Here is a 25,574-nt window from a genome sequence, read left to right on the forward strand (position 1 = left end):
CACATTTCATTTAGACAACCTGATTTGACTTTTTCAGGTTCTAGATCTTGTTCCTTACTTTAACAGTATTTTTAAATTTTCTTCTACATAAACGAATTTATTAATCTAAAATTGGTAATATGCTGGAGAAGTGTCTCTGCACTCGCTTAGGAGACCAACTCCTTCCCACATTCAGTCACTTAAATCTCTCTCACAGGTGCAGGATCTAGAGAAGTGGTTTTCAACGAGGGGTGATGTTGTCCCCCTAGAGGACTTTTGGGAATGTCTGGAGGCATTTTTGGCTTCAGAAGTGGCTGTGTGGGAGAATGCTATTGTCATCGAGTGGGTAGAGGCCAGGATACTAACATCCTACTGTACACAGGACAACCTCCCAAACAAAGAATTATCTGATACAAAATGGCAATTGTCGTACTGCTACTATGAAGAAACCCTGATCTAGAGACATCTATTTCACTAGACATATTTTTAAATATCTCAACTTCATTTGCTTTCATGAAATTCATAACTAAGTAGGGGCTATGTGATAAGTTTTGATCTTTATTATGTGCTGTGTATGTATTGCACCAGATGTTGACAGAGAAGAATGAGGTATAACATAGAAATGCAAGGCATACTCCCTACTTTTGAAGAACATGTGGTCCATGGGAGAGGATAAGAGAAATAATCAAACAGCACTATATCAGCAAACACTGAATAACAAAAGAAACTGATTCAAGGCTGCCAAAGCAACAGACTGAACAGGAAACTACATGGGCAGGAGGTGTCTGTTTTGGAGGGGTAATGCATTCGGTTGCGCCCCTGGCCCAGGGCTTCCAGTCCACACAACCTGAAAACTGCGTGATCTCCACTGAAAAAATTGAGAGTTACTGTCTAATGAAAAAAATCACACATTTGAACAGGTTCTGCTTTAAGAGTACATTATACAATGCCAGAAACTACACACAGGAAGCAGCCAGAAAAGTGGTGCTCTAAGATTGGATGTGCAATGAGAAATTACTTCCTAACAGGGAAGCCATGGGGGGCCACAGACTATGATGAAGAGGGGGAAGTAAAAGCAGAAGGCAAAGCATAGCATTTATTGCGTGAAATCCTTTGTCTCCCCTTGAGGCTATATGCTGAAAATGCCGAAATTACAATAGAGATAACCCCAGCGACACTCATTTTCCTTAATAAACCTGAACTCAAGTCTGTATCAGTCTGCTCGTTTAAAATTTCCACCCTGTTTGAATCAAGTTGCTGGTAGTTCTTTAAGCACATGAAGCATTATTATGTGGAAGAGTTTAACCAGCTGTCCTCCCCTCCCACTAACTACAAAACCAGAGGAAAGAGGTGGAACCTGCAGCAAAAGGAAATTAGATAGAAGTAGGACCTTCACAATGAAACAGTGTTTCATTGTGAAATTAGTTATCAAATAAGACTATGGAATGTCCTATCCTGAGTCTGTGTTATTAATTAAAATTAAGGATTCCCATAAAAAGCTCTCACAAAAAAAAGAATAAAAGAATTTATTAATAAAAGAACTGTGTGCTCACCTTGGCAGCACATATACTAAAATTGGAATGATACAGAGAAGATTAGCATAGCCCCTGCACAAGGATGACACACAAATGCGTAAAGTGTTCCATATTTTGGGTGAACAACACACACTGGGGCCTGTTGGGGGTGGGGGTGGAGGGAGAGAGAACATTAGAAAAAATAGCTAATGCATGCTGGACTGACTACCTGCGTGATGGGTTGATAGGTACAGCAAACCACCATGGACATGTTTACCTATGTAACACACCTGCACATCCTGCACATGTACCCCAGAACTTAAAGAAACACACCAAAAAAAATTTGTTAAAAATAAAAGAATTGTAAACAAAAGTCATCTCTAACTTCAATGGTCTCTGTGATTCAGGAAGGCTGTCGAAGGCTGCCGCAGTTCTGAAACTGGTAAGCCCTGGGTCAAATGTGGCCCTCAGAAATATTTGGTAGCTAGCACAATTCGTTTCACTACAAGTTTTAATTGTTTTCTATATTCAAGAATTTGAGCATTTTACCAAAAAAAGTATCATGTTCCAACTTCTCTTGGCACATGAGTGCTACAGCAACAGTGGGCACACTTGTATACTTGCAGGGCAGCGGTGGGCATGAGCTGAGTGGCAGCTGCTTCCTGAGGGGCTGGCTCTTTCTTCAGTTTGCCACAGTGTCCCTCAGTGGGGTTTGCTCATTGACCCCACCTGCCTGGCTCCTCTGGGCAGTTAGTTTGCATCCTGATTTACAGTGGTTGATTCTTTTCTGAGGCAATGAATGTACAAAAGAACCTGAGGGTTTAGGGTAGGGGGTTCGTAAATAACCCTGTGACTTCTAACTAGGCTGGAAGCTTTGTCTCTCCTTCTTACCTCATCATGTCTCCTCTCAGAATGGCTGCTGTTTGGTGGCTGATAGGCGATCTGCATGTCACTGAGATCTTTCCAGGTGAATGAGGAGATTGGTCTGGTGTGATCCAACAGGTGAGTCACATAGCCCTGGAGCGGGGCTTTAGTAATGTTGAACACCAGCAAGGGTTTAGGGGTCTCATCTTCTTCACAGTCCAGAACTGATGTAGTCAAGGAGGTCAGGATGAACTGATCCACTTCCAGAATAAACATTGCCATGAAGGCAGCCTTTGGAATCTGATTTGGAATTCCAGCTCTGATATAGACAGGCAGCCACGCACTCTCTGACTTTTGAAGGATAGAGAAAATATAAAGGAGGAAATAATATGAATGAGGTGATATCATACAGGGCTAATAGCATAATATTTAATGCAGCCACAGCCTAGCGTCTAGCGATGACCTGAAGCCTGGCTGCATATTGGAATCACCTGGGGAGCTTTAAACACATACTGGTACCTAGGATCCGTCTCCAGAGGTTCTTGTTTAATTGTTCCCAAAAGGGGACCAGAAAACCAGTATTTCTCGAGCTCCCTGGTGACTCTTACATGCAGCCAGGTGAAGAAGGGAACACCTACTTTGGCATCAGAAGGAACTGTGTTTATCATTCTATCTCCAACACTTTTAATTTGTGACTTTAGACAAGTTACTTAACTCTTCGGTCTCATTTTCTTTCCAGCTGTAAATGAAAATATTAATACTAGACTCCCAAGTATTAAGTAAGGACAAATGAAATAGCCAAAGTAGGCACTTAGCAATCTGGCACCCACCAACAACCTCCTCCAGCCGCCTTCCTCACCTCCTGTCATGTAGTTATAAAGAGGGCAGGAGAAGGATGAAGGAAATATGTCTTTATGATTTGGTTCTCATGCAAATGAAGAATAGTTGCTTGGTTGTCTAGTTAGTTAAGACCCTGGATCTCCAAGCAAGGGTTGGGCATTGGGGATTGCAAGTGGCCACTGAGGCTAGGCATGCATCCTCCCAAAATGAGAGCACTATGAGCAAGAGACCCTCCAAAGAAACCACGAAATTGTGCCACAAGATCTAAGATCTCAACAAGTGCTATGGGCAGAAAGAATCCTCACAGGGTGAGGTGTGGTAGCTCATGCCTGCAATCCCAGCACACTGGGAGGCCGAGGCGGGAGGATTGCTTGATGCCAGGAGTTTGAGACCAGCCTGGGCAAAAGAACAAGACCCTATCTCTACAAAAAAAGTAAAAATAATAAAATTAGCCAGGCATGGTGGTGCGCACCTATAGCCAATTACTCAAGTGGCTGAAGCAGGAAGATCACTTGAGCCCAGGAGTTTGAAGTTATGGTGAGCTATGATCATGCCACAGCTCTTCAGCCTGGGCAAGAGAGTGAGACTTTGTAAAGAAAAGAAAAGAATCCTCATAGCAGTAGATGCTAGTTCTCACAGGATTTGATCTAGCCCATTGCTGAGAGAACCAGGCTCAGTTATCAAATTCACATTAGTCCCATACTGCTGTACGCTTGCCATTGGGCTAGGAGTTGTAATCTGTGTATAACAGAAGGCTAAAAAGAGATTAGATTTGCAACTGAATGTAAGACAGGTAGTAAAATATGCAGAATTTACAAAGCAAGTTGTCTGGAATTAACTCTAGACTCCAGAACTTTCTTGCCCATATAAGAATATAAAAAGATTGAGAAAGGTAAGAAAAAGATTGATTAGGAGAGAGGAGTGCTTTGCTGTGTTGTGTTCAGTCACTTTCCTGACCTTCAACACCAAACACTGGCACGGAGCAGGAAGAGCAGAGAAATGACATATCTCCTGTCCCTTAAAATGTGTTTCTTGCAGTTGAAACACACACAGAGAGCTGATGCAGGGCTCATATCTGAGCAAGCTAAGTGGCTGGAAGCAAAAAAATGATGGCTGTGCCAGAATCAGTCTGTTCTTGTTTGTGGCAACAAGGGACATATAAATGTTTCCAGTTATGGGCCTAGTGGGCAGAGGGCTGGTCTGGGATCTCCTGGACCCTGAACTTCAGAGTGCACTCTTGAGAGGACAAAAATCCAGTAAGAAAATGCTGGAGATGGAATCAAATCCTAGGAGCTGCAGGTGAAATTGCAAGTGATCACTCAGGCTAGAAATAATCCTCTTAAGAGAGCTATGAGTGATAGACCAATGAATGGGACTCTCCAGAGAAACTACGAATTTGTCCCTAAGACAAAGATGCAGCTTGAGACATCTACCAGGCTCAGAGAGCATGAAATCATATGTCATCAATGCCTGATCAGATAAGATCCCTCTCTCCCATTCCCTGAAACCACCCCTGCCACCAGCCTGAAAATTAAGAAACTAACCAGCAATGCCCAGAGAAAAGAGAATTGCAAGAGAGGAACAGAGGAGAAGACAATCAACCCCTTCCCTTCCCACTACATGGTTGATGAAGGCAGGTGAATGAGATACTGAGATGTCCCAGAGTTTAGAGTATCTAATCTTCATGTGTCACTGGGAAGAAGTATTATTTGAAGATGCATAATTAGAAAACTCAAGAGGGGTAAATTGTGATTTAGAAGGACTGGTGCTTAACGCTAAGACCAATTGAGTCTAGAGTCAAGTCTAAGTAGGTTATTTTAAACATGTTAATAAAGTGGATACAAATGATGAAAGAGCTTACTGCTTGTAATAAAGTATAACAATCATATGCTAGAACTGAAATTGCAAATTATATAAACAAAGCAATTGCCAGGAGAAAGGATCAATTGGATCAATTATCATCATACATAGGAAGGAGCCAAGAGAGCGCACTTCATTTTTTGACTGTATATATTACAAATATAGGCTTAAGAATATTTTTAAGTTTAGAATTAAGTCCAAATGAAACATAAAGTGTGATAAGGAATTGTCAAGTAAGATAAAGGCAAAGAAAACATCATCTATTTTGCAAGACAAATTTTTTAATTAGCAAGAAAGCATAAAACATGATAGAAAAAAGTGTATCACTACCACAAATATAAAGTTTATATTTCCTTATTCAAGACAAATATTCTGAAATTCAATAAAAATGTCCAATTATATGTACCTTACAAGAAAGGCACTTAAAATTACATACAAAGATTAAAAGTGATCATTAATGGAAAAAGCAGAGAGACCACATAATTTCAAAGATGAATTCAATGTGGGCAGTTGATAAAAGTAAAAAATGTAAGACAAAGATTCTTATAAATAACATTATATTTAACATTGTTCTTCTCAAACCAGTGGAGAATAGAGCAAAAATAAGAAGAATAATTACAGAAAAAGAAAGAACAAAATTATCATCATTAGTGAAAGATATAATTATGGTCTTTAAAAGCGCAAAGAATTGAGAACTTCTTAAAATAATTGAATTCAGGAAAGAAGCCAGATAAAAGAAAATTATTCCAAAAATAGCTTTCCTGTTTATCATCAATAACCATTGAGAAGATATAATGAGAGAAAAATATTCTAGTCACCATAGGTTCACAAAAACAAAGTGCCTAGGACCGGACTTAATAAGTATGTTCAACTTACATGAAGGCAACTATGAACTTTACAGAAACCTATCAAAGAACCTTTGTCCAATGAAGTGAGATACTTCATTTCTGGATGAAAAGGCTTAATATTGTAAATGTTCCATTATTCTAATTTTCCCCAAATAACTTGTAGTTCTAATTGGATACTGATAAAAATCCTTAGGGGCTTTTTTTTTTTTAACAAACACAAATGATTTAATTATATTTATTTGGAACTAAGTCTAGGTGATAATGGCCATGAAAATTTTGAAGAGAAGTGATAAGGAAGAACTTGCCTGTAAGATAATTATAGGCCTATTATGTTTAGAATAATATGAGACTGACAAAGAATAAGTAGGTAAATTTAAGAAATAAAAGAGCTAGCCTTGAAATTGTATATGTTATATCCTTATATACAATAGAAGATCATCTAAAATCAATGGGAAACAAGTTAATTGTTCAATGAATAGTGTTGAAAATTTGGGCTATTTGGAAAAAACTGTTTCTTGTATTTCATCATATAATAAAATTTTATTTGAGGTAGATTAAAAAGGCAAATGTAAGGAAGAAGACCTTCAAAAATCTAGAAGAAATTACGAGTGAAGGGTCATTTGGTCACTTGATGAGAATTGACTGTACAACCATAAAAATAACAAAAGAACGAGATACAAAACTTCATATATAGTATAAATGCGATTCCATAAAACAAAACCAACTCTGGCATGCACTCATGCACACGTGTGTGTATGTAAAAATGGTAAAAATACAGCTATATTTATATTCTTCTTATCTTGCTTTCTGTGTTTTTTAATATTCTCTGCAGTGAACCTATTACTTTTATATTCATAAATGAATCTGTTTTATGACATGCCAAATAAGCTATGGAATAGATTAATGATAAAGCAAGAAGGTAAAGGGATAAACTCCCAATAAAATGGATTCTAAAATATAAACAAATAAAGCCCTATTCAATATAGTAAGAAAAAAATGAGAAAATTCGATCAAAAAGAAAAATGGCTCCAATTTTTTCAATGGATATAAGAAATCATTAAAAGTGAAAGGAGTTTTGTGTTAAAACAAACAGAAAATATCTATTAGTTGTCTATAGACCTAGTGTTTAGGTCTGTATGAACAAGGTATGTCACTTCTCGGGGCCACCACTATAAAATAGGAAGCTTGAGCTAAACCCAGCCTGGTTTTGCAAACCTGGCTAATGAGTTTTTTACTGGGTGACTTTTAAAACCAGCAATATGCATAGTGCTGCTATGTGCCAGGTTTTATGTCAGGCACATAATAAGTATTTCTCATTTAATCCTCTCAGTTACTCTAAGAAATAAGTACTATTAACCCACTTTAAGTTGAAGAAAATAAGACCAAAAGTCACACAGTTAGTGGACGTTTGAACCCAGGCAATCTGGGTCCAGTGTCCATGCTCTTAACTATTAGTTGGACTCAGAAATTTATCCTTGAAAAGCTACCCAAGTGATTTACCTGATCAATTTGACTAGTCTGCCTCACAGTTTTTTTCCAGATCTTAATTCTATGATTTTGTTTTATCATTTCTTTATGATTCCTTGTCATATCAATTCCTTGGGGTAATAATGTTCAATATTTGACTGGGCCCCTTAGGAGAAATCCCAGTGAGAAGCCAGATTGTGAAAGATAGAAGTATTTCCAAACATCACCTTGGATCATCTTTCCTCAGCACAAAATCTCAGCTGTTTCACTTTGAGAGGCTGAGGCGGGTGGAACACGAGGTCAGGAGATTGAGACCATCCTGGCTAACACGGTGAAACCCCGTCTCTACTAAAAATACAAAAAATTGGCCAGGCGTGGTGGCAGGCGCCTGTAGTCCCAGCTAGTCGGGAGGCTGAGGCAGGAGACTGGTGTGAACTTGGGAGGCAGAGCTTGCAGTGAGCCGAGATTGTGCTACTGCACTCCAGCCTGGGCGACAGAGCGAGACTCTGTCTCAAAAAAAAAAAAAAAAAAAAGTCTCAGCTGTTTCAGCAGGTACAGTTTCCCCAATAAACAAATTATAGAGTTCATGAATCAGCAGCACTGCATGTTAAATATTTCAAATAAATGGAATCCACTTTCTGTCATTATTTCAACATATAGAGATCAATAGGAGAAAAACAAGAGAATTAAAAGAGATTGGAAGATGCAGGAGGTATTTGGGAGCCTGTCTCCTTGATGAGCCAGCCCTTCATCCCAAAGCCTAGAAGAGTGACAAATCTGTGACAAACATAACCATGGGACTGAGATTCTCCTCCCCCACTAGTTTCCTGTGACCTTGCAGAGTGGACCCCCTGATTTCAAGAGGGACAAAAGGAAGCATCAAAGAGGTGTTATAAAAGGTCAAATGACAAGCTGAAGAGTATTGGAAGTAAAGGAGGAAGGTTAGCACGTAACTAGCCCCAGTCCTTCCCAAATTGCCGTACCGATGGTGGACCTAGAAGAGAACCAGAGAAGGGGAAATTTTATACAAAAGCTACTGTCTTTTTTTTTTTTTTTTTTTTTTTTTTGAGACAGAGTCTCGCTCTGTCGCCCAGGCTGGAGTGCAGCAGCGGGATCTCGGCTCACTGCAAGCCCCACCTCCCGGGTTCATGCCATTCTCCTGCCTCAGCCTCCCGAGTAGCTGGGACTACAGGCGCCCGCAACCACGCCTGGCTAATTTTTTTTGTATTTTTAGTAGAGACGAGGTTTCATCGTGTTAGCCAGGGTAGTCTCAATCTCCTGACCTCGTGATCCGCCTGTCTCGGCCTCCCAAAGTGCTGGGATTACAGGCGTGAGCCACCGCGCCCGGCCAAAAGCTACTGTTTTAAGCACTTACTAGCAGAACCAACAAGCCTGCAGTTCCAATGAGTCACTGGCAGTTTCACCCCCAAAAGCACAGGAACTCTCCCTGGCATGGTGGCCAGCATGAGTAACACCATGTAACTGGCTCTCTTACTGTGAATCCTGGGGGCACCCACACATCACCCCAAACTCTACCTTGTACACAGTTTTACTCCTGGTATCTGTGAGGTCCAGTTGGATGGAGATATAATCAATGTTGGGTGAAGGGGGATCCAGATGCTGATAACGAAGGCCCATCAGCAGGAACTCCTCACAGCTCACTTTAAGGCTTCCTATTTTCTTTAATCCTGGGGTACAGCTTCCACCTGGACACTTCAGTTTTGCTCCCAGTTCTAGAATGTACAGCACTGGATTAAGAGAGTCACTTAAACATAACAATTGTAAAATTTAAAAACCAGTACTCCATCCCATGAATACTTATTCCCTCTCACTGCCTCAAGAACACTCGTGTACCCTCCAATCATTCACTGAGTGGGTTGTCATTATTCTGAAAGCTTGTAGTTTCCTTTACTGAAAAACGGTTGACCAGTTGTCTTATCATGCCCTCACCCATCAAAAGTTAAACTGAGAGAAAAAAATAATAAAATGTGCTGTCTGAGGCTTGAACATCTCTGACAAATAGACCAGTGACTCACTACAGGCCTTCCACAGTCTAGCTCCAGTCTTTCCTTTACAGAATCAGCTTCCATGTCTCTATCATACAATCTCTACTAGGCTGTCTACTCACTGAAATCCCCTCCCCATGTGGCTATCACACACTCAAATCCTGCGTATCCTTCTAGGTCCACCTGGTCTTTTTACTAAGCCTTCCCTTAAACATTCTTTGACCACCTGAACCAACATGCTCTTTCTCACTGAAAACCATAATTGTCTCTCCAACAGTCTTCACATCTCTAACCAACTGTATTTCCACTCTTGTTTGGTATATAATACTCATAAGCCACTTTCAAATTAAAAAAAAAGTTGTACAGATGGGGTCTTGCTAGGTTGCCCAGACTGGTCTTGAAACCCTGGCCTCAAGCAGTCTTCCCGCCTCAGCCTCCCAAAGTGCTGGGATTATAGGTGTGAGCCACCATGCCCAGCCATCCACTTTTTTTTTTTTTGAGTCTCATTTCTCTGACGTACAAAATAGAACAAATGTGCTGTTAACTGTCATTCTGTCCAAATTCAAAGTATTACTACTATTGCTAAGATTATCCCTTATATTTCTTGGCTTCTCATAGTTTCTAGAGAGAACAGGAGGTGCCCAAAATAGATTGATTGAGTGAATAGCAGAAGGCATGTTACCCATAAACTCTTCCTAATTTCATCTATCACTGCTACCCACTAGCTTTACTTCAAATTTGCTCATAATCCAACAATACTCCGTAAATGCACCAACTACTACTGTTGCTATTACTAATAACAGCTGACAATGAATGAGTACCTACTGTGAGCCAGACACTGTGTTAAGTACTGTGTGTATGTATAACCTCATTTACTCTTATCCTTACCCAACCCTACAGGGCAGCTATTTTCCTTTCTCATTTTAGAGAGGCTTAGACAGGTTAATAACTAAAATTACACAGAAAATAAAAAACAGAGGAAGTTCTCAAAACCAGGTCTTTCTGATTGTAAAGTCTGTGCTCTTAACCACTAACTGACACTGTTCAGCCAGCTAAAATGTAGACTGGTTAACTAGAACTCTTCATCATGGTGGAAGGTGAGCATGCATGGATATTTTTGTCAGTTTTAGTAATACCCAGAAAGGCATTAAAAGACATCATACGGGACTCTGGGAAAAAACTGTGTGGCTGATCTCCACGAGGTTCTTCTGGTCGAGGCTCCCCCAGAACCATCTGGCCATGGGCTGGCAGCCGAGTTCTCGCAGAGTCCAGGCTGACCGTACATTCCAGGCTAGCCATCCTATCATAATCAAATCTGAGCAGATTTTTATCAATCGCTTGGGACAGGCCATTGAATTCAGGCACCTCCAGCACATTGTTACTCATACGAATGATGTTACAGTCTGGTTCCAGGAGATAGACCCACAGGATAAAGGTTTCTATGAAGGTATCTGTTTCAGTAAATCTGTGGAGAACACAGGGCAAAGGCAGTATTAATTGGTGCTCAGGTATTTCTGATATCCATGTACTCAGCTGGAAGATTAAAGATTGGCCTTCACCAAATTTGTGCCACAGATTGAGTTTGGATTCTGTTTCTTGCTCTATTCCCAGCCTCTCTGTTCTCTTCCCTTCATCTCTTTACCCTGGTGTCAGCACCTTTTCCTGCCACTTCTTCCTCCCAACATCTTTCTTTCAACACCTGCTCTCAAACTCATCATGCATGTGGATATTTAATGACTGCTGAGACCTCAGAGTCTCACTTCTAGCACGTGTGTAATTTAAGAGTATCAAGCCTGTATAATTTCTGGATTGAGTTTTAATTCAGGAGTGGAGATGAGTGGTTTCTGAAGCATTCAGGCCTTTTTGCCCTTCAGAAATACCACTACATAGGTGGTCATTTGCAGCCAAGTTTGGGTGCCCAGCTCACTGCTTGGCATGTAAAGGGTGTTCAGCAATTGCCACTTCCATTCCCTCCATCAGCTTAGCAACTCTAATCTCAGGTTGTTTGAAGAGTCTAAAATAGAGGGGTGTCATTTTTTTTGAAGGGAGAAGATTAATGAGTGATGAGCAGGCATCAATAATGCAGCTTCTAATTGATGTGCTCTTATTACGGCCCAGACATTATGCTAAATTCTCTATGATAGTATATAATACAACCCTTATGAAAACCTAGGATAGACATTGTTAATCCCATTTTACGGAGGAAGAAACTGAGGCATAACGGGCTCACGTAGCTTGCCAAAGGGGCTGGAGAAGGAGAAGTAGTCAGAGGGGAACAAACATGCTCCCTGATTTTCTGCTGCCCACTGCTCTGAATATTTTATTTCAAATGTGCTTAAGACCAAGAGGGGAAGAAGCTCCTCTAACCCTGCCTTTCATGTGGACTCTTCTAGGCTCCTAGCAGCCTAGAAACCCAAGGAAGGAGTGGGAGCAGCAAGCATTCATCAGCTTTTTTTCTTTTTTAAATTTATTTTTAATGTTTGTGGGTACATAGTAGGTATATACATATATATGTATATGTAATGGGGTACATGAGATACTTTCATACAGGCATGCAATGTGTAATCATCCCATCTTAATAAATGGGGTATCCATTTATTAAGCATTCCCTAAGCATTTATCCTTTTTTTTTTTTTTTTTTTTTTTTTTTTGAGACAGAGTCTCACTCTGTTGCCCAGGCTGGAGTGTAGTGGTGTAATCTCAGCTCACTGCAACCTCCGCCTCCCAGGTTCAAGAGATTCTCCTGCCTTAGCTTCCCGAATAGCTGGGACTATAGGTGCCTGCCACCACTCCCAGCTAATTTTTGTATTTTTAGTAGAGACAGGGTTTTGCCATGTTGACCAAGCTGGTCTCAAACTCCTGACCTCAGGTGATCTGCCCGCCTTAGCCTCCCAAAGTGCTGGGATTACAGGCATGAGCCACTGTGCCTGGCCCACTTAACCTTTCTGTTACAAACAATCCAATTATACTCTTATAGTTATTTTAAAATGTGCCATTGAATTGTTACTGACTGTAGTCACCCTGTTGTGCTATCAAATACTAGGTCTTACCCATTCTAACCACTGTTTGTACTCATTAACCATCCCCATGTTCCCCGCAACTCCGCACTACCCTTCCCACCCGCTCTGAGCAAGCTCTTTGAAGTTATTTGTTTTTTAACTCTAAAGTCTTAGAAAGATCAAATGGCCCTGTATGCTGATTTCGTATCTTCCTAAGGAATCCTTGGGTGTCGCTTCATTTTCTGAACACGGCATTTTGTTTGTGTCTCTCTTTTGGCACTTGTTCTGCATCATAATTACCTGCTCATCTTTTGCCTTAGACTACAAGCACCAAAATAATCTGTGTATTCTCATCCTTTTGTTTATTATGCTCAGCGTACAGCCTGGCCTGTAATAGGTGGTCATAAATGTTTGTAGAATGGTTCACTGTTCCAATGTCTTGTACAAAAGTCTTTTACATTAGTCTAGTGCTTAAAGGAAATTCACACCAACATATTTAACCACATATTCTTAACAGCAATAAAAAACAAATAAAAAACCCTATAAAGGCCTACTCCACATACATCAGTTCTCAGTTACTTTTATGAAGTCAGATATACCATAATCATGAGCTTAAGTTTAAAATTAATTTTCATTGGGATATAATTCATATACCACAAAGTTCATCTTTTAAAAATATACAACTCAGAGTTTTTTAGTGTAGTCCCAAGGTTGTTCAACCATCATGACTACCTAATTCCAGAAGACTTTCATCACCCCCAAAAGAGACGCATTTCCCTTCCCCAGCCTCTGGCAACCACTAACCTACTTTCCGTCTCTGTGAATTCCCCAGTTCTAGACATTTCATATAAATGGAACAAAACAGTATGTGACCTTTTGTGCCTGGCTTCTTTCACTTGGCATAATGCTTTCAAGGTTCATTCATGCTGTAGCCTTTATCAGTGCTTCGTTCTTTTTTTATGGCTGAATGATATTCCATTCCATGAATATACCACATTTTGTTTATCCATTCATCAGTTGGATTTATTCCATTTTTTGGCTGTTATGAATAATGTTGCAGTGAACTTCATGTGCAAGTTCTTATGTAAAACAAAGGTTTTTATTTTTCTTGTATATATGCATAGGAGAAGAACTGCTGTCTCCTACAGTCATTCCATGTTTAACTCCATAGTTGATTTTTAAAGAATTTTAGGCTGGGCGTGGTGGCACATCCCTGTAATCCCAGCACTTTGGGAGGCGGAGACAGGCAGATCATGAGGTCAGGAGATCAAGACCATCCTGGCTAACACGGTGAAACCCCACCTCTACTAAAAATACAACACATTCGCCGGGCGTGGTGGTGGGCGCCTGTAGTCCCAGCTACTCAGGAGGCTGAGGCAGGAGAATAGCTTGAACCTGGGAGGCAGAGGCTGCAGTGAGCCGAGATTGCACCACTGCACTCCAGCCTGGGCAACAGAGCAAGACTCCATCTCAAAAAAAGAAAAGGAATTTTAAATATTTAATATGTTTAAAAATGGAAGATATTGCACTTTCTGTAACTAAGCAGCTGGTAACAAAAAAGAAGAATTTCATTCATTTTTGGAATATATTTTCCCCCTGATTTTCATTAAGAATTTGTAGTTTATAATTTCCATTTTCCACCACAAGTGGTGGGTTGGAACACCAGAGATACCTATATAAGGACACTAGAGGGAAACAGGATACGGCTAAAAATTTGACACAGAAGAATCCTAGGGAAGACGACACAAGTGGAAATAAGTGAAAGTTGGCCACAAATCTTGCCTTATCCACTCAGGCCTCCAGTTTCTGTTGATTACTTTCTTGTCTGGAATCTATTGACTCCCCTCATGACAATACATATCCACAAGAAAAGCCCTCAAAAGTACACAGAATGGTTACTTGGCAGCAAATGAGTGATGTTCCTGTGCCACTTACCTGTAAAGTCTGAGCTTCACTGTGTCTTCATCAAGAATTGGACAACCATTGTGAACATACTTGACTTCATTGGGAAGGAAATGGCAGTCAAAGACCTAGTTCACATGAAGAATTGGATAAATATCTATGATAAAATTGGTACAAGATTTAACATTTTGCCAGGAGAGTACTGCCTGGAGAAAATATGGTCTGTTAGTAATGTGTGTATGTGTGTGTGTGTGTCTTAACCACCACCACCTCTACCCTACCCCCATACCCAGTTACCATCCTACTTATACAACTGTCTCTTGTTTTGAGAATATCTAAATTGTGAAAACCAAAGCAGTTCAAGAAAATTAGTTAAGGGATGATTACCTCTCTAAATAAGTGTCTTTTTACCACCTAGAGTGCATTTAAAACCTGGTTTCATTTTTCAAAATTTTATTTACCCCTTTCAGGGGTTCACAGCAATTGAGTTAGAGAGTTCTTTCTGTGTGTCTGCATGAAAAGGCATGCTTTAACCCACCCACAGACACACTGTATTCTTTCTGTATATCTGTGTTCTCCTTTTATTTCCTTTTTTTTCCGAATAGTATTCTCATATTCAAAGACGACGCCACTGACTATGGACACTGTTGTGGTTAATCAGAGTCTAACATGACCCAGAGTTGTGTCTTACATACTTGCAAAAAACTGCTTTCATTAGTTAGGCAATAGCAGAAACGGCAGATGAAAAAAACAGAAATCTAAAAGCAATTTCTTCTATTCAAATAAAATTATAATGAACTGTCTCACCTCACTCAGAATTATTAGGAGATTGTTAACTGTTATATTTTGGGAACCTGATTTTTAGAAGAAGAATCATCTCTCCCACCCATATCATGCCCTTCATTCTGCCCAATCTGACTTTGGTAGAGTTCTAATACGCTTGAGGTATGCATGCATGTCCACCATTGCGTTTGTGGTGTTTCGTCTGTACCTTTTCACAACCTCAAACATTTTCAGACAACATAATTCACCCAGAGAAGACTTTAACACTAATACAAATAATTTTATTTTCTCACAGATATCATTGGTTCCTCTTTTTAACTGACAACTAGGAAGGAGATAAAGCAAAGACCTTCCCCATATCATTGACAAATAGTCATGGTAATGAAGAGACAATCTGCTTTGTTAAAAGAAACATCTGTTTTATGTTTCATAATATGTTTTCCTTTTATAAAAGGCGACAACCATAATTGTCCATAAATTTACTAACTAAAACAAAGGAGAGCTAAATCCTTTTCTAATTACTGTCTAGCTTTGTTTTTTCCACTTCAACTGCTTTTCAATTACAATTTATAATTAAATCGTCACACATTCCTAGTTCATTACTCACTTTAATGACAGTAAAATGGTTCAAACTAGAGATACTTTCTTACTGCTATATTTCCTATTCAAAAAAGCAAGTTCAGCGCTAACCTGGGGTGCTTTCCACCCAGCAAATTTCTTGCTTTGGGCTAGGTCTGAGAAGTGCCATGTGTGAGGGAGTCTTGTCCTAAAACACGAGGAAAACATATTGCCATCAACCTCATCTAATTGACTATATCAAGAGGGTTATCTGAACAGAAGGCACTGGTGTGCATCAACTGAAATCCCTTTCCAAATATTCAATAGGAAAATGAACCTGTTGATCCTAAGACAAACTTCAGTAATGAAATGAAAACACTAATTGAACAGATGTTAAACAAAACATTTTTTGTGCAAGTCACATGAAACTGTTCATTACACAGCAGGGTGTTGTTAATACAGTCTTCTTGCTAGAAATGGATTCACATAAGCTTGACTTTCAGCTTATTACTAAGCTCTATTAAAGAATAATGTTTAGGCTGTGTGTGTGTGTGTGTGTGTGTGTGTGTGTGTGTGTGTGTGCACGTGCACTTAGCTATGCTTAATTTCTAAAACTCCATAAGGAACGAACCCCTAGGGAAGGACTGAACCAGCCTGCGTTAAAAACCAAGCACAAATTCAACAAAACAAAACAGACTTTACTTGGGAATCTTGTTTTTGTTGAAATTATGAGAATAACAAATAGGAACGATCACCTGGCAGTTTGAGAAACAAAGTTTTCCCATGATACAGATTTCTCTCACACACAGTTTTAATATTTGGCCAAAAAAAGTGATGAAACTCCATATTTTAATGAACTCCTTTACCACAGAATAAATATCGGAAGATATAAATCCCATACCGACTTTAGAGGCTATAAATCCATTCGAGATATCATATTTGCCTCTGGAAATACATACACTAAGTATTCATGACTTGATTCTACTTTTTCTTAATGAGCAATAGCAGGCTAGGGAATCAGTATATTCAGAGGTGTTTCTCAGCAACCAAGAGTTTCCTAAATCAGCCAGGCAATTTGTAGTTTCTTCTCTATACTATCTTTCTAGTAACTGGAGTTTTACCTTAAAATCAGAGAGTGTGAGATGGAGATGACTTGCAGGCCTATTCCAATCCTTAATTCTTGTGAACAAATGCTTTTTACCTAGTTCTAGTCACTTAGATCCCTTTTTGCTCCTCAATGCCTTGGAGCAGGCCAAGCAATCAGGACCATCAAAACATCACTAAAAATATATAATGGAGACAATTTTATTTCTCTCAGAGAGCGTGCCATATACGGTAAGGAGTCATAGGCCATTTGGGGTAGGAGGAGAGATCTCAGAGGCTGGCTTACTTAACAATAGATTATCTCCAAATTGCCTACTAAGGAGAATCTGGTCGTCTGTAGGGCTTTTGTTTTGCTCAGTTGGGCATGCATGCTTGAGGTCCAAACTGGAAGACAGCTTAGACAGCTTGCTCCTGTGAGCTACCAGTGGGAATTTTGCTTCTTCTCTTTTTCACAAAATACTCAGTCCCACTTCTAAATAAATGTTGAATGATTTTTAAAAATACATTGATTGGAAGAGGTACCATATTATCAATCATCAGTCTTTATAAGACACCCATATGTGCCAGTATAGCCCTGGGTTCCTGCTCTATCAAAGACCCCAGTCCTCTAGGATCAGGGGTCCTATTTTACCCTCTCTCAAAACTCTAAGGGCTGCATTTTCCCTTTTTTTTTTTTTAAGACAGAGTCTCACACTGTCACCCAGGCTGGAGTGTAGTGGCATTATCTTGGCTCATTGCAACTTTCACCTCCCGGGTTCAAGCGATTCTTGTGCCTCAGCCTCCCAAGTAGCTAGGCTTACAGATACGTGCCATTACACCTGGCTAACTTTTGTATTTTTAGTAGAGACAGAGTTTCACCATGCTGACCAGGCTGGTCTCTAACTCCTGGTCTCAAGTGATCAGCCCTCCTCAGTACTGGAATTACAGGCATGAGCTACTGCAACTAGCCTGCATTTTCCTTTCCACCCCGGTCCCTGTAGTTGGGTCTCTATCACCCACTCCTGAGCTTATTTGTATTGCTTCCTCACCCTATTTAGCACATTGGGGTTCCAGTATGAGCAATCCCAGGTATCTTCTTTTTCCCTGACTCATAAGTGCCAACCAAAACGCATTCAGAATGCAAGTATAATTGGGAGTAACTGAGGAGACATTGCAACTACCAAACACTTGGGAATACAATGGCTAATACATGGAGCCATTGTTGCATTCTAACATGTTTTCGATACCCATCTAAAGCTCTTTGACTGACAATAAAAATCTTACAAGCAACTAGGCAGAGACATTTGGTTGCTACCACATCAGAAATATCTGCAGTGTGAGACCCTCTTCCAAAGAATTCTGATGTGTTTCAGAATGGGGCTATAACTTGAAGTGTGGTAAATGGAATGTCTAGAGATACCAATTGAGCTAGTATCCATCTAAGTCTTTTCTTCTCTCTCTGCAATACCTAGTACCACTTTTCAATAACCTCATGAATTATGTTTCTTTAGCCAAATGAAAAGGAAATAATGTTCATAGTTCAGCAAAAGAGAATGGTCCATTTTTCCAGAAGCAGCAGCAGCATCTAGTGTTGAATATTCTCAAGATTGTTTGCACTGGGAGCAAAGTTACAGGACAGTAGGAACAAGTAATAAAATCAGAAGCAATTTTTAAAATCATATATAGTGGTAACTCCTACTTTAAGCAAAAACAGTGTAAGAGAATATAGACTTTTAAACCCGATGAATTAGGAGGTAACTCTTCACTCTACAAAAGGATTGATAATAGAATACCCTTAAATATAAAGGTCTCTAAGATTTTGATTAAAAGGAAAAAAATTAAGCAGATATTTTCAAAGAACAGTGAATATTTAAAGTGAAGTATCTTCACGTCTCTTTTCTACTTCTTTTCCCTTACTCAGAAAAAATGTTTAAGTGATGTTAATAGATGAAACATCTTCAAGTTTTACCTTTGCTATGCTAAGGTCACAGGTATGTCCTAAAAATGTCTTGAAATCTTGATCTCTTATCCAAAGCACTCTGACTGGCAATGGATGTGATAATTGGGGGCAGGAATAACTCAAACGTAATTCTCTTACATTATGCTTTGTGCTTTTTCCTGTATAATTAGCTACTCTATAAGGTCAAGCAGCTGGTAAGATATACCAGTTATCTTCAAGAAAAGAGGAGAAATTGGAAAGACTTACTGAAATAGTGCATTATTAAAAATATATATATATACATGCATCCATATTAGTTTGAACCTGATTTCCTCCATCAGTGTTATTATAACCAGGATTAAATCCTGCTGGTTTCAGGCTTGTAATCTGAAGTCAGCCAAGAATGTTTAAAAATAGGTTTCACCTCACATAGAAAAGCAGCGCAATACTATGTCTGCTAATTACAACTCTACCACTTCAAATGTGAACATCTTCTAATACTCGTCTTTGATGGCTTGAGGGGAGACCTTTTACATCTCTGTTCTGTCTTTGTCCCCCCACACACTTTCATACACTTGCATTCATATACACAACTGAACAGAAAATCGCAGATAGGACCTACCTGTGGAGTGAGTTTCCCAACTCTCTGGGTTATTGGCTCATTCATCACAACTTCCACTTTGCAGGCATCTTTCTCTTTAGGGATGGCAAACTTCAGGTCATCTCCTGACAGGAAGGCGGAGTGGCCCTTCATCACCCTCACCCCACGATTGATGCTGATGAAGGTGGAGCTGGCCCAAGCCAGGAGGAGCACCAGCAGCAGGGCATTCGCAGCCCCCCAACTCAGAGAGTTCATGCTGACAGGGCCCAACTCCTTTCTGTCCACCGGCGAAATCCCTTTAACAAAGGAGGGCTTCTGTGCTTCCTCCTGGAGGGTCAGCTCATAGTCCAAAGGGCAGGGCGAGGGGTCCTGACAATGTGCCCCGAGATCTTAGCATGCCCCTTTCATTTCAAAGTCAGACAAGGAGGCCTTTCAGGCAATCCCGGAGCTTTTAATAAAACTCGCTGATCACTCCTGACAACGCCGGCAAGATTAATGGGCCTCCCAAGTGCTTTTCTAATCCTGCAAATGGGAGAAGGGGTTGGAGTAAAGCGAGAGAGAGACCAAAAGGTTTATGCGGCTATTCAAAAGATCGCTACCAACAAAGGGATCTTTCAACCAGCCTATGAGTTCAGCTAAATTAAAAACAAATAAACTAACTTGACCTCTAGACCTATCTGAAAGGCAAAGCAGCCATTTCATTACCCTGCTTATAGCTCCTGCTTCCGGACTTGACATACCCCAACCGGGATGTCAATTGTGTGGTCCAGGAGGAAACAGCCAGCCTCACTGCCAACAAGTGTGGCTTTTGGTTCCCTGAGTTCATAGACAGCTGTCAAACTCTTTGCTTCTCTTTCTTCATTTGTTAAATGAGGATTATAATCTAATTTTTTTCAGAGAGCTGATAGCATTATTAACACATTGTTTGAAAACATGATTAATTCTAAATCAGTGCTACCCGGATAAGAAAGAAGTTTAATGATTTGTCACACTGGGCACACTTCTGACTTTGCTGGGCAGTGAAGACACCTAAGAAACATTTGAGTGGAAATTACAGAAAATATACTTTTTTCTAAGTGAACATTCAAGTTTTTGTTTATGTGTGAAAGGGACTATGAATGGGGTGACATAGCTTCAGCACACACAGCTAATGACATGGCATATGGACATGCGTATTTATACTATCTACAATGCTAATTACATTCCCATGTACTCAACTTGCACAAATAGAGTCTTTGTTTTCACTTTATCCACTTAGAATTTCATGATGATTTCTCTGTGTTCCATGAGAAATGAAAAGATTTTATCTAAAGTAAAATGCACTGAAATATATCCTTAAATTCAGAGTATAATTAGGTGAACAAATAGTGGTTTGTTATGCCCAAAGAAAGGCCTTCCATGTTAATAAGTTCGATAAATTTCTGTGCATAACCAGTAGATACCAAAATGAATGTTTGTCAGAAGGTTGTAGAAGAACAAATGCCTCCATTATCCACATCTGATCTATTTCCATTCCCTTGTCACTGTTTGCAACCTTTTACTTTTGAGGCAGTGCCTGACTTGTGTCACCTGATAACTGACGGGGGTGTATACTTTACAGAGCAGCCTGTTTCTTATGGTATCAGTCCCAGAGTAAAACTGTTCACACACTCCAACTGACTCTATTGCCCACAATCAAGCTGATTTAGCTTGGCTTATTTGGGCAAGAATGCACACCTGGTTGTTGAACTTTGACAAGATACAATATTTTTTCCATTCACATTTGGCATCTAAGACAACAGCACATTCAGGGAGAGGAGAGGCAACAAGATAGGTAGGTGTCTCCCAAAACTGGGAGGTAAGGGGGAAACTTTGCTTTCTGAGATTTAAACTAATTAACACATGGAGGCTGCAAGGACTCCACACTCCTGCAGTCCTCTTATCTCCCTCTATCTCACTTTGTCTCCTTACCTGGTTCTTTCTAGACTCCCTGACTCTTTAATGCTGGGACCCTAGAGTCCAGTTGTAGGACCTGTTTTGTATCTACACTCATTCCTTAGTGATCTCATTCCTTGGCCTTAAATACCACCTATGTGCTAATGGACCTCAAACTTACACCTCTAGCCTGGACCCTCTTGCTTAACTCTAGATTTGCATATGCAACTGTCTGCTTGTCATCTCTGGGTGGTGTATAAAAGACATCTCACACTTTATGAAGCCAAAATTGAGCTCTCAATCTTCCCTCCCTCAGTCTTCCTTACCTTAATTAATAGCAACTTCAACTTTGCAGTTGTTCCTTTCTTCATCACACATTCTACATCTAGACAAAAAATCTTGTTGTTTCTTTATGGTAGACAGATCTTAGGTGACCCCCCAAATAATTCCAGCCTCCTAGTATCCAAAATTCCTTCCCCTTGAGTGCCAGCAGAATCTGTAACACTTCCAACCAACAGAATTCAACAAAGGTGATGGGTGTCACTCCTATGATTATATTTTGTTATACAGGAGACTCTCTCTTGGCAGACTGGAACCAGGGGCTCTCCTGCTGAACATGAAGAAGCAAGCCTCCACGGGTTCTACTGCCACAAGGAAATGAATCCTGCCAACACCCTGAATGAGCTTGGAAGTGGCTTCTTCCTAAGTCAAGCCCCGGATAAGAATGAAGGCTGTCAACATCTTGACTGCAGCCTGGTGGCAACCTAAAGCAGAGAACTCAGCTAAGCCATAATCTGACCCCAGACCAAGGGAAATTTGAGATAAATTTGTATTGTTTTAAGCCACAAAGTTTATAGTGATTTGTTACACAAAAATAAAAAGTTAATATACTCTTCCTTCAAAACATATCCAGAATCCAGCTACTTCTTACTACCTCCATTGTGATCCCCCTGGTCCAAGCCACCACCAAGTCTCTGTTGGATGATTGCAATAGCATCCTATTTGATGTCCCTACTTCTACTCCTGCCTTACCTCTAGGCATTTCTCAGCATCACAGCCAATATTTTGATTAAATGTTACTTATATCACGTCACTGCTCTGCTCAAAACTTCCAGTGGTGTCCCATCTGAGAGTAAAGCTGAAGCCCTGGTGATGACCCAGAAGACACTATGTGATCTGTTTCACTCTTATCTCTCTCAGCTCATCTCCTGTTTGTCTTCCTTTTGCTGACCCTGTTCCAGCCACACTAACATCTTTGCTTTTCCTCAGACAAATCAAGATCCATTCCTCCCTTCTCTCTCCCCCACTACAGACTCTCACTTCTGTTGTCTCTGACTTGAACATTCTTCCCCCAGATATCCCTCCTTCCACCTCTCTACTCTCAAGTTCCCATCAAATGTCACACTTGCAGTGTGGTCACACCTAACAACCCCATTAGGATTATGTCAGTCTCATCTCCTAGCATTCTTTACCACTTTCCTGCTTTGTTTTTAACCTTAGTGCTTTCTAACCACCTAATATTTGATCCTTTATATTAGGTTGTTGCAACAGTAATTGTGGTTTTCACCATTACTTTCAATGGCAAAAACCACAATTACTTTTGTACCAGCCTAATATTAGTCACTGCCATGTCCCTCACAAAGATGTGAATTTCTATATTTTTTACTCATGGATTTAACCCTAGTGTCTAGAACAATGCCTGATATATCAATAAATATTTGTTAACTAAGTGAATAAATTGGAGAAAACAATGCCTTAAATTCCCTTATACTGATTATAGTTTAACCCAGGAATATTATTATATCTAAAAAGAAAAAACAAAAACAAAATCAAAAAGGCCAAGCACGGTGGCTCATACCTGCAATTCCAGTGCTTTGGGAGGCCGAGGCAGGCAGATTACCTGAGGTCAGGAGTTCAAGAAGAGCCTGGCCAACATGGTGAAACCCGTCTCTACTAAAAATATGAAAATTAGCCAGGCATGGTGGCAGGCGCCTGTAATCTGAGCTACTTGGGAGGCTGAGGCAGGAGAACCACTTGAACCCAGGAGGCGGAGGTTGCAGTGAGCCAAGACTGCACCACTGTACTCCAGCCTGGGCAACGAGGGCAAGATTCCGTCTCAAAAAAAAAAAAAGAACTGGCATCATAAGTGGGCACCATTAGCCATGGATCAAGATGCCATGTGAATTCTGTTACTGAGAATCTGTCACAAAAAAGCAGATCATCCTGGGATATATGGAAAAAGTCCGTTTTCTGTGCCCATAACACTGAGGTTGAGATTCTTGACTCTGGAAAATGCCACACCATGAAACTTCCTGATGATTGGCCAACTAGTCTTTCCCAGGCAGCACCTCCAGTCAAACACCAAAAGAAGAAGTGAAGTAAAAATCAAAATCCATCACTGTTCGTTTCATTATTGCCACACAACACTGAGAATCTATCCAAAAGAGATAAAAGCAACCTCTACAAGAATACATGAACAAGAATGTTGATTGCAGCAGTGTCCATAGTGGAAACTGCAAGCAAAGTAAATGTCAAGAAGGGGATGGTTAAATAGCGTAGGTATATTTATACCATGGAATGGAATGTAACTTTTAGAATTTGAATTAGAGATAAATCATTCAATGTGAAGGGATTTCTACGATGTATTGTGGAGTCAGAAAAAATAAAATGGAGAAAAGTATGCTTCCATTTGATAAAGCAACTCTAAAGGCTGCATCTATGTATAGGCATATATGTAGATAGAGACATATGTCATATTAACATATAATTAAATGGGCATGGAGAAAAATATGGACAGACAAGCATTAGGTTGTTCGTAGGGACAATATGATAGGGGCAATATAGTATAGATAGACTGAAGAAAGATGAGGGGGGTGCTATGTCTAGATGTTTGTGTCCCCTCACCAAAGTTATATGTTGAAGCCCTAATTTCCAATGTGATGGGATTAGGAGGTGGGGCCTTGTGGAGGTGTTAGGTTTACATAAGGTCATGAGGGTAGAGTCCTCATGATGGGATTCTTACAAGAGGATGAAAAGATTAGAGCACTCTCTCTCTGGCCATGTGAGGCTTACAACAAGAGGATTTCCCTCTGCAAACCAGGAAGAGGTGATCTTAGACTTCCCAACCTTCAGAACTGTGAGGAATAAAGTTCTATTCTTTAAGCCACCCTGTCTATGGTATTTCTGTTACAGCAGCCTGAGCAGACTCAAACAGCAATAGTTTTTTTTTAAAAAAAAAAAAAAAAGGAAAAGAAGAGCATGCAATTAAAAAATGCAACAACAGGTCAGGTGCAGTGGCTCATGCCTGTAATCCCAGCACTTTGGGAGGCCAAGGCGGGTGGATCACCTGAAGTCAGGAGTTCGAGACCAGCCTGGCCAACATGTCAAAACCCTGTCTCTACAAAAAATACAAAAGTTAGCAGGGCCTGGTGGCATGCATCTGTAATCCCAGCTACTCAGGAGACTGAGGCAGGAGAATCACTTGAACCTGGGAGGCAGAGGGTGCAGTGAGCCGAGATTGTGCCACTGCACTCCAGCCTGGGTAACAGAGCAAGACTATCTCAAAAAAAAAAAAAGTACAAAAATTACATATGAGATTCATGTAAAATTGCATGTGTGTTGATATAAAGAGAAACTTCAAAACAAATTTTATTGTGTTTAAAGGCTTTTTAAATATATGTAGATAACTTGAAAATAAACATTTTTATGAACAAATTTTTATGGACACAATATACTAACTCATTAAAGATGCATCTTCTGACAGCCAGTGGAAAGTAATGCTATCTCAGAGGTAAATATGTCATCATGTCATTGTGTTGCTTAACCGAAAATAAATTGAAGAAAATCACCAATATAATTAGTTCCCTGGTACCAGCCCATCAAGGTATACAAAGGGCAGGTATATCTTTCTTCTCAGGTGCGGCATTCCAAATGAAACTGAAGAACGCAGCAAAACAGAAAGGCACTGGTGGGATTTCACCCAACAGTTATCTCCAAATGGTTGGTCAGCAGTGTGTTTCAGGCTCTGCAAGAACAGTCTTTGGCAGAGGCAGGCATATGTATGTTGTCCTGGAATTCTCTTCTCCTGCCACCCACTCAGCCAACAGCTGAAACGAATCTCCTTTGAAACCCCACGGATATCTTGTATTATGCAAAGGCACGTAAAACGAAGACTTTGATTCCGAGTCAATTTCCTGGTCTTTGTACATGTTGTGTATCATTGGTCAGCCTGTCTCTAGACCAGCCACACCCCTTACCTTTTATAATTGATCATAGCTCAGTTACTATCCCACATTTTAACAGCCAATCTGGGTATAAATAGGAATTAGTCAATCTCAACAGGAAAAAAAAGCTATCTTGGAGGCTTTGCCATATTTTACAAATTTGTGTTTAATGAATTCAAATATGTTTTGGTTTA

At 40.0% G+C, this 25,574-nt stretch overlaps 1 protein-coding gene and 1 non-coding gene across 2 annotated transcripts in view; one reads left to right on the forward strand and one right to left on the reverse strand.

The window, feature by feature from the left end:
* The window catches only part of FREM1 (FRAS1 related extracellular matrix 1), a 173,986-nt gene that overhangs the window by 113,173 nt on the left and 35,239 nt on the right, over nt 1-25,574 (reverse strand). The window contains exons 2-6 of the mRNA XM_004086992.3: nt 19,265-19,765; nt 14,313-14,407; nt 10,542-10,843; nt 8,909-9,105; nt 2,385-2,708 (exon numbers count right to left, since the gene is read on the reverse strand). Of these exons, the coding sequence (XP_004087040.2) occupies nt 2,385-2,708; nt 8,909-9,105; nt 10,542-10,843; nt 14,313-14,407; nt 19,265-19,498 (1,152 nt within the window). The 5' untranslated portion in view covers nt 19,499-19,765. The remainder of the gene's footprint in view (nt 1-2,384; nt 2,709-8,908; nt 9,106-10,541; nt 10,844-14,312; nt 14,408-19,264; nt 19,766-25,574) is intronic.
* On the forward strand, nt 1,525-1,631 carry LOC115836243. The gene has a single exon (XR_004031208.1). It is a non-coding gene; the product is annotated as a U6 spliceosomal RNA (small nuclear RNA).

Source organism: Nomascus leucogenys, chromosome 1a (genome assembly GCF_006542625.1).
Source record: "Nomascus leucogenys isolate Asia chromosome 1a, Asia_NLE_v1, whole genome shotgun sequence".
NCBI lineage: Eukaryota > Metazoa > Chordata > Mammalia > Primates > Hylobatidae > Nomascus > Nomascus leucogenys.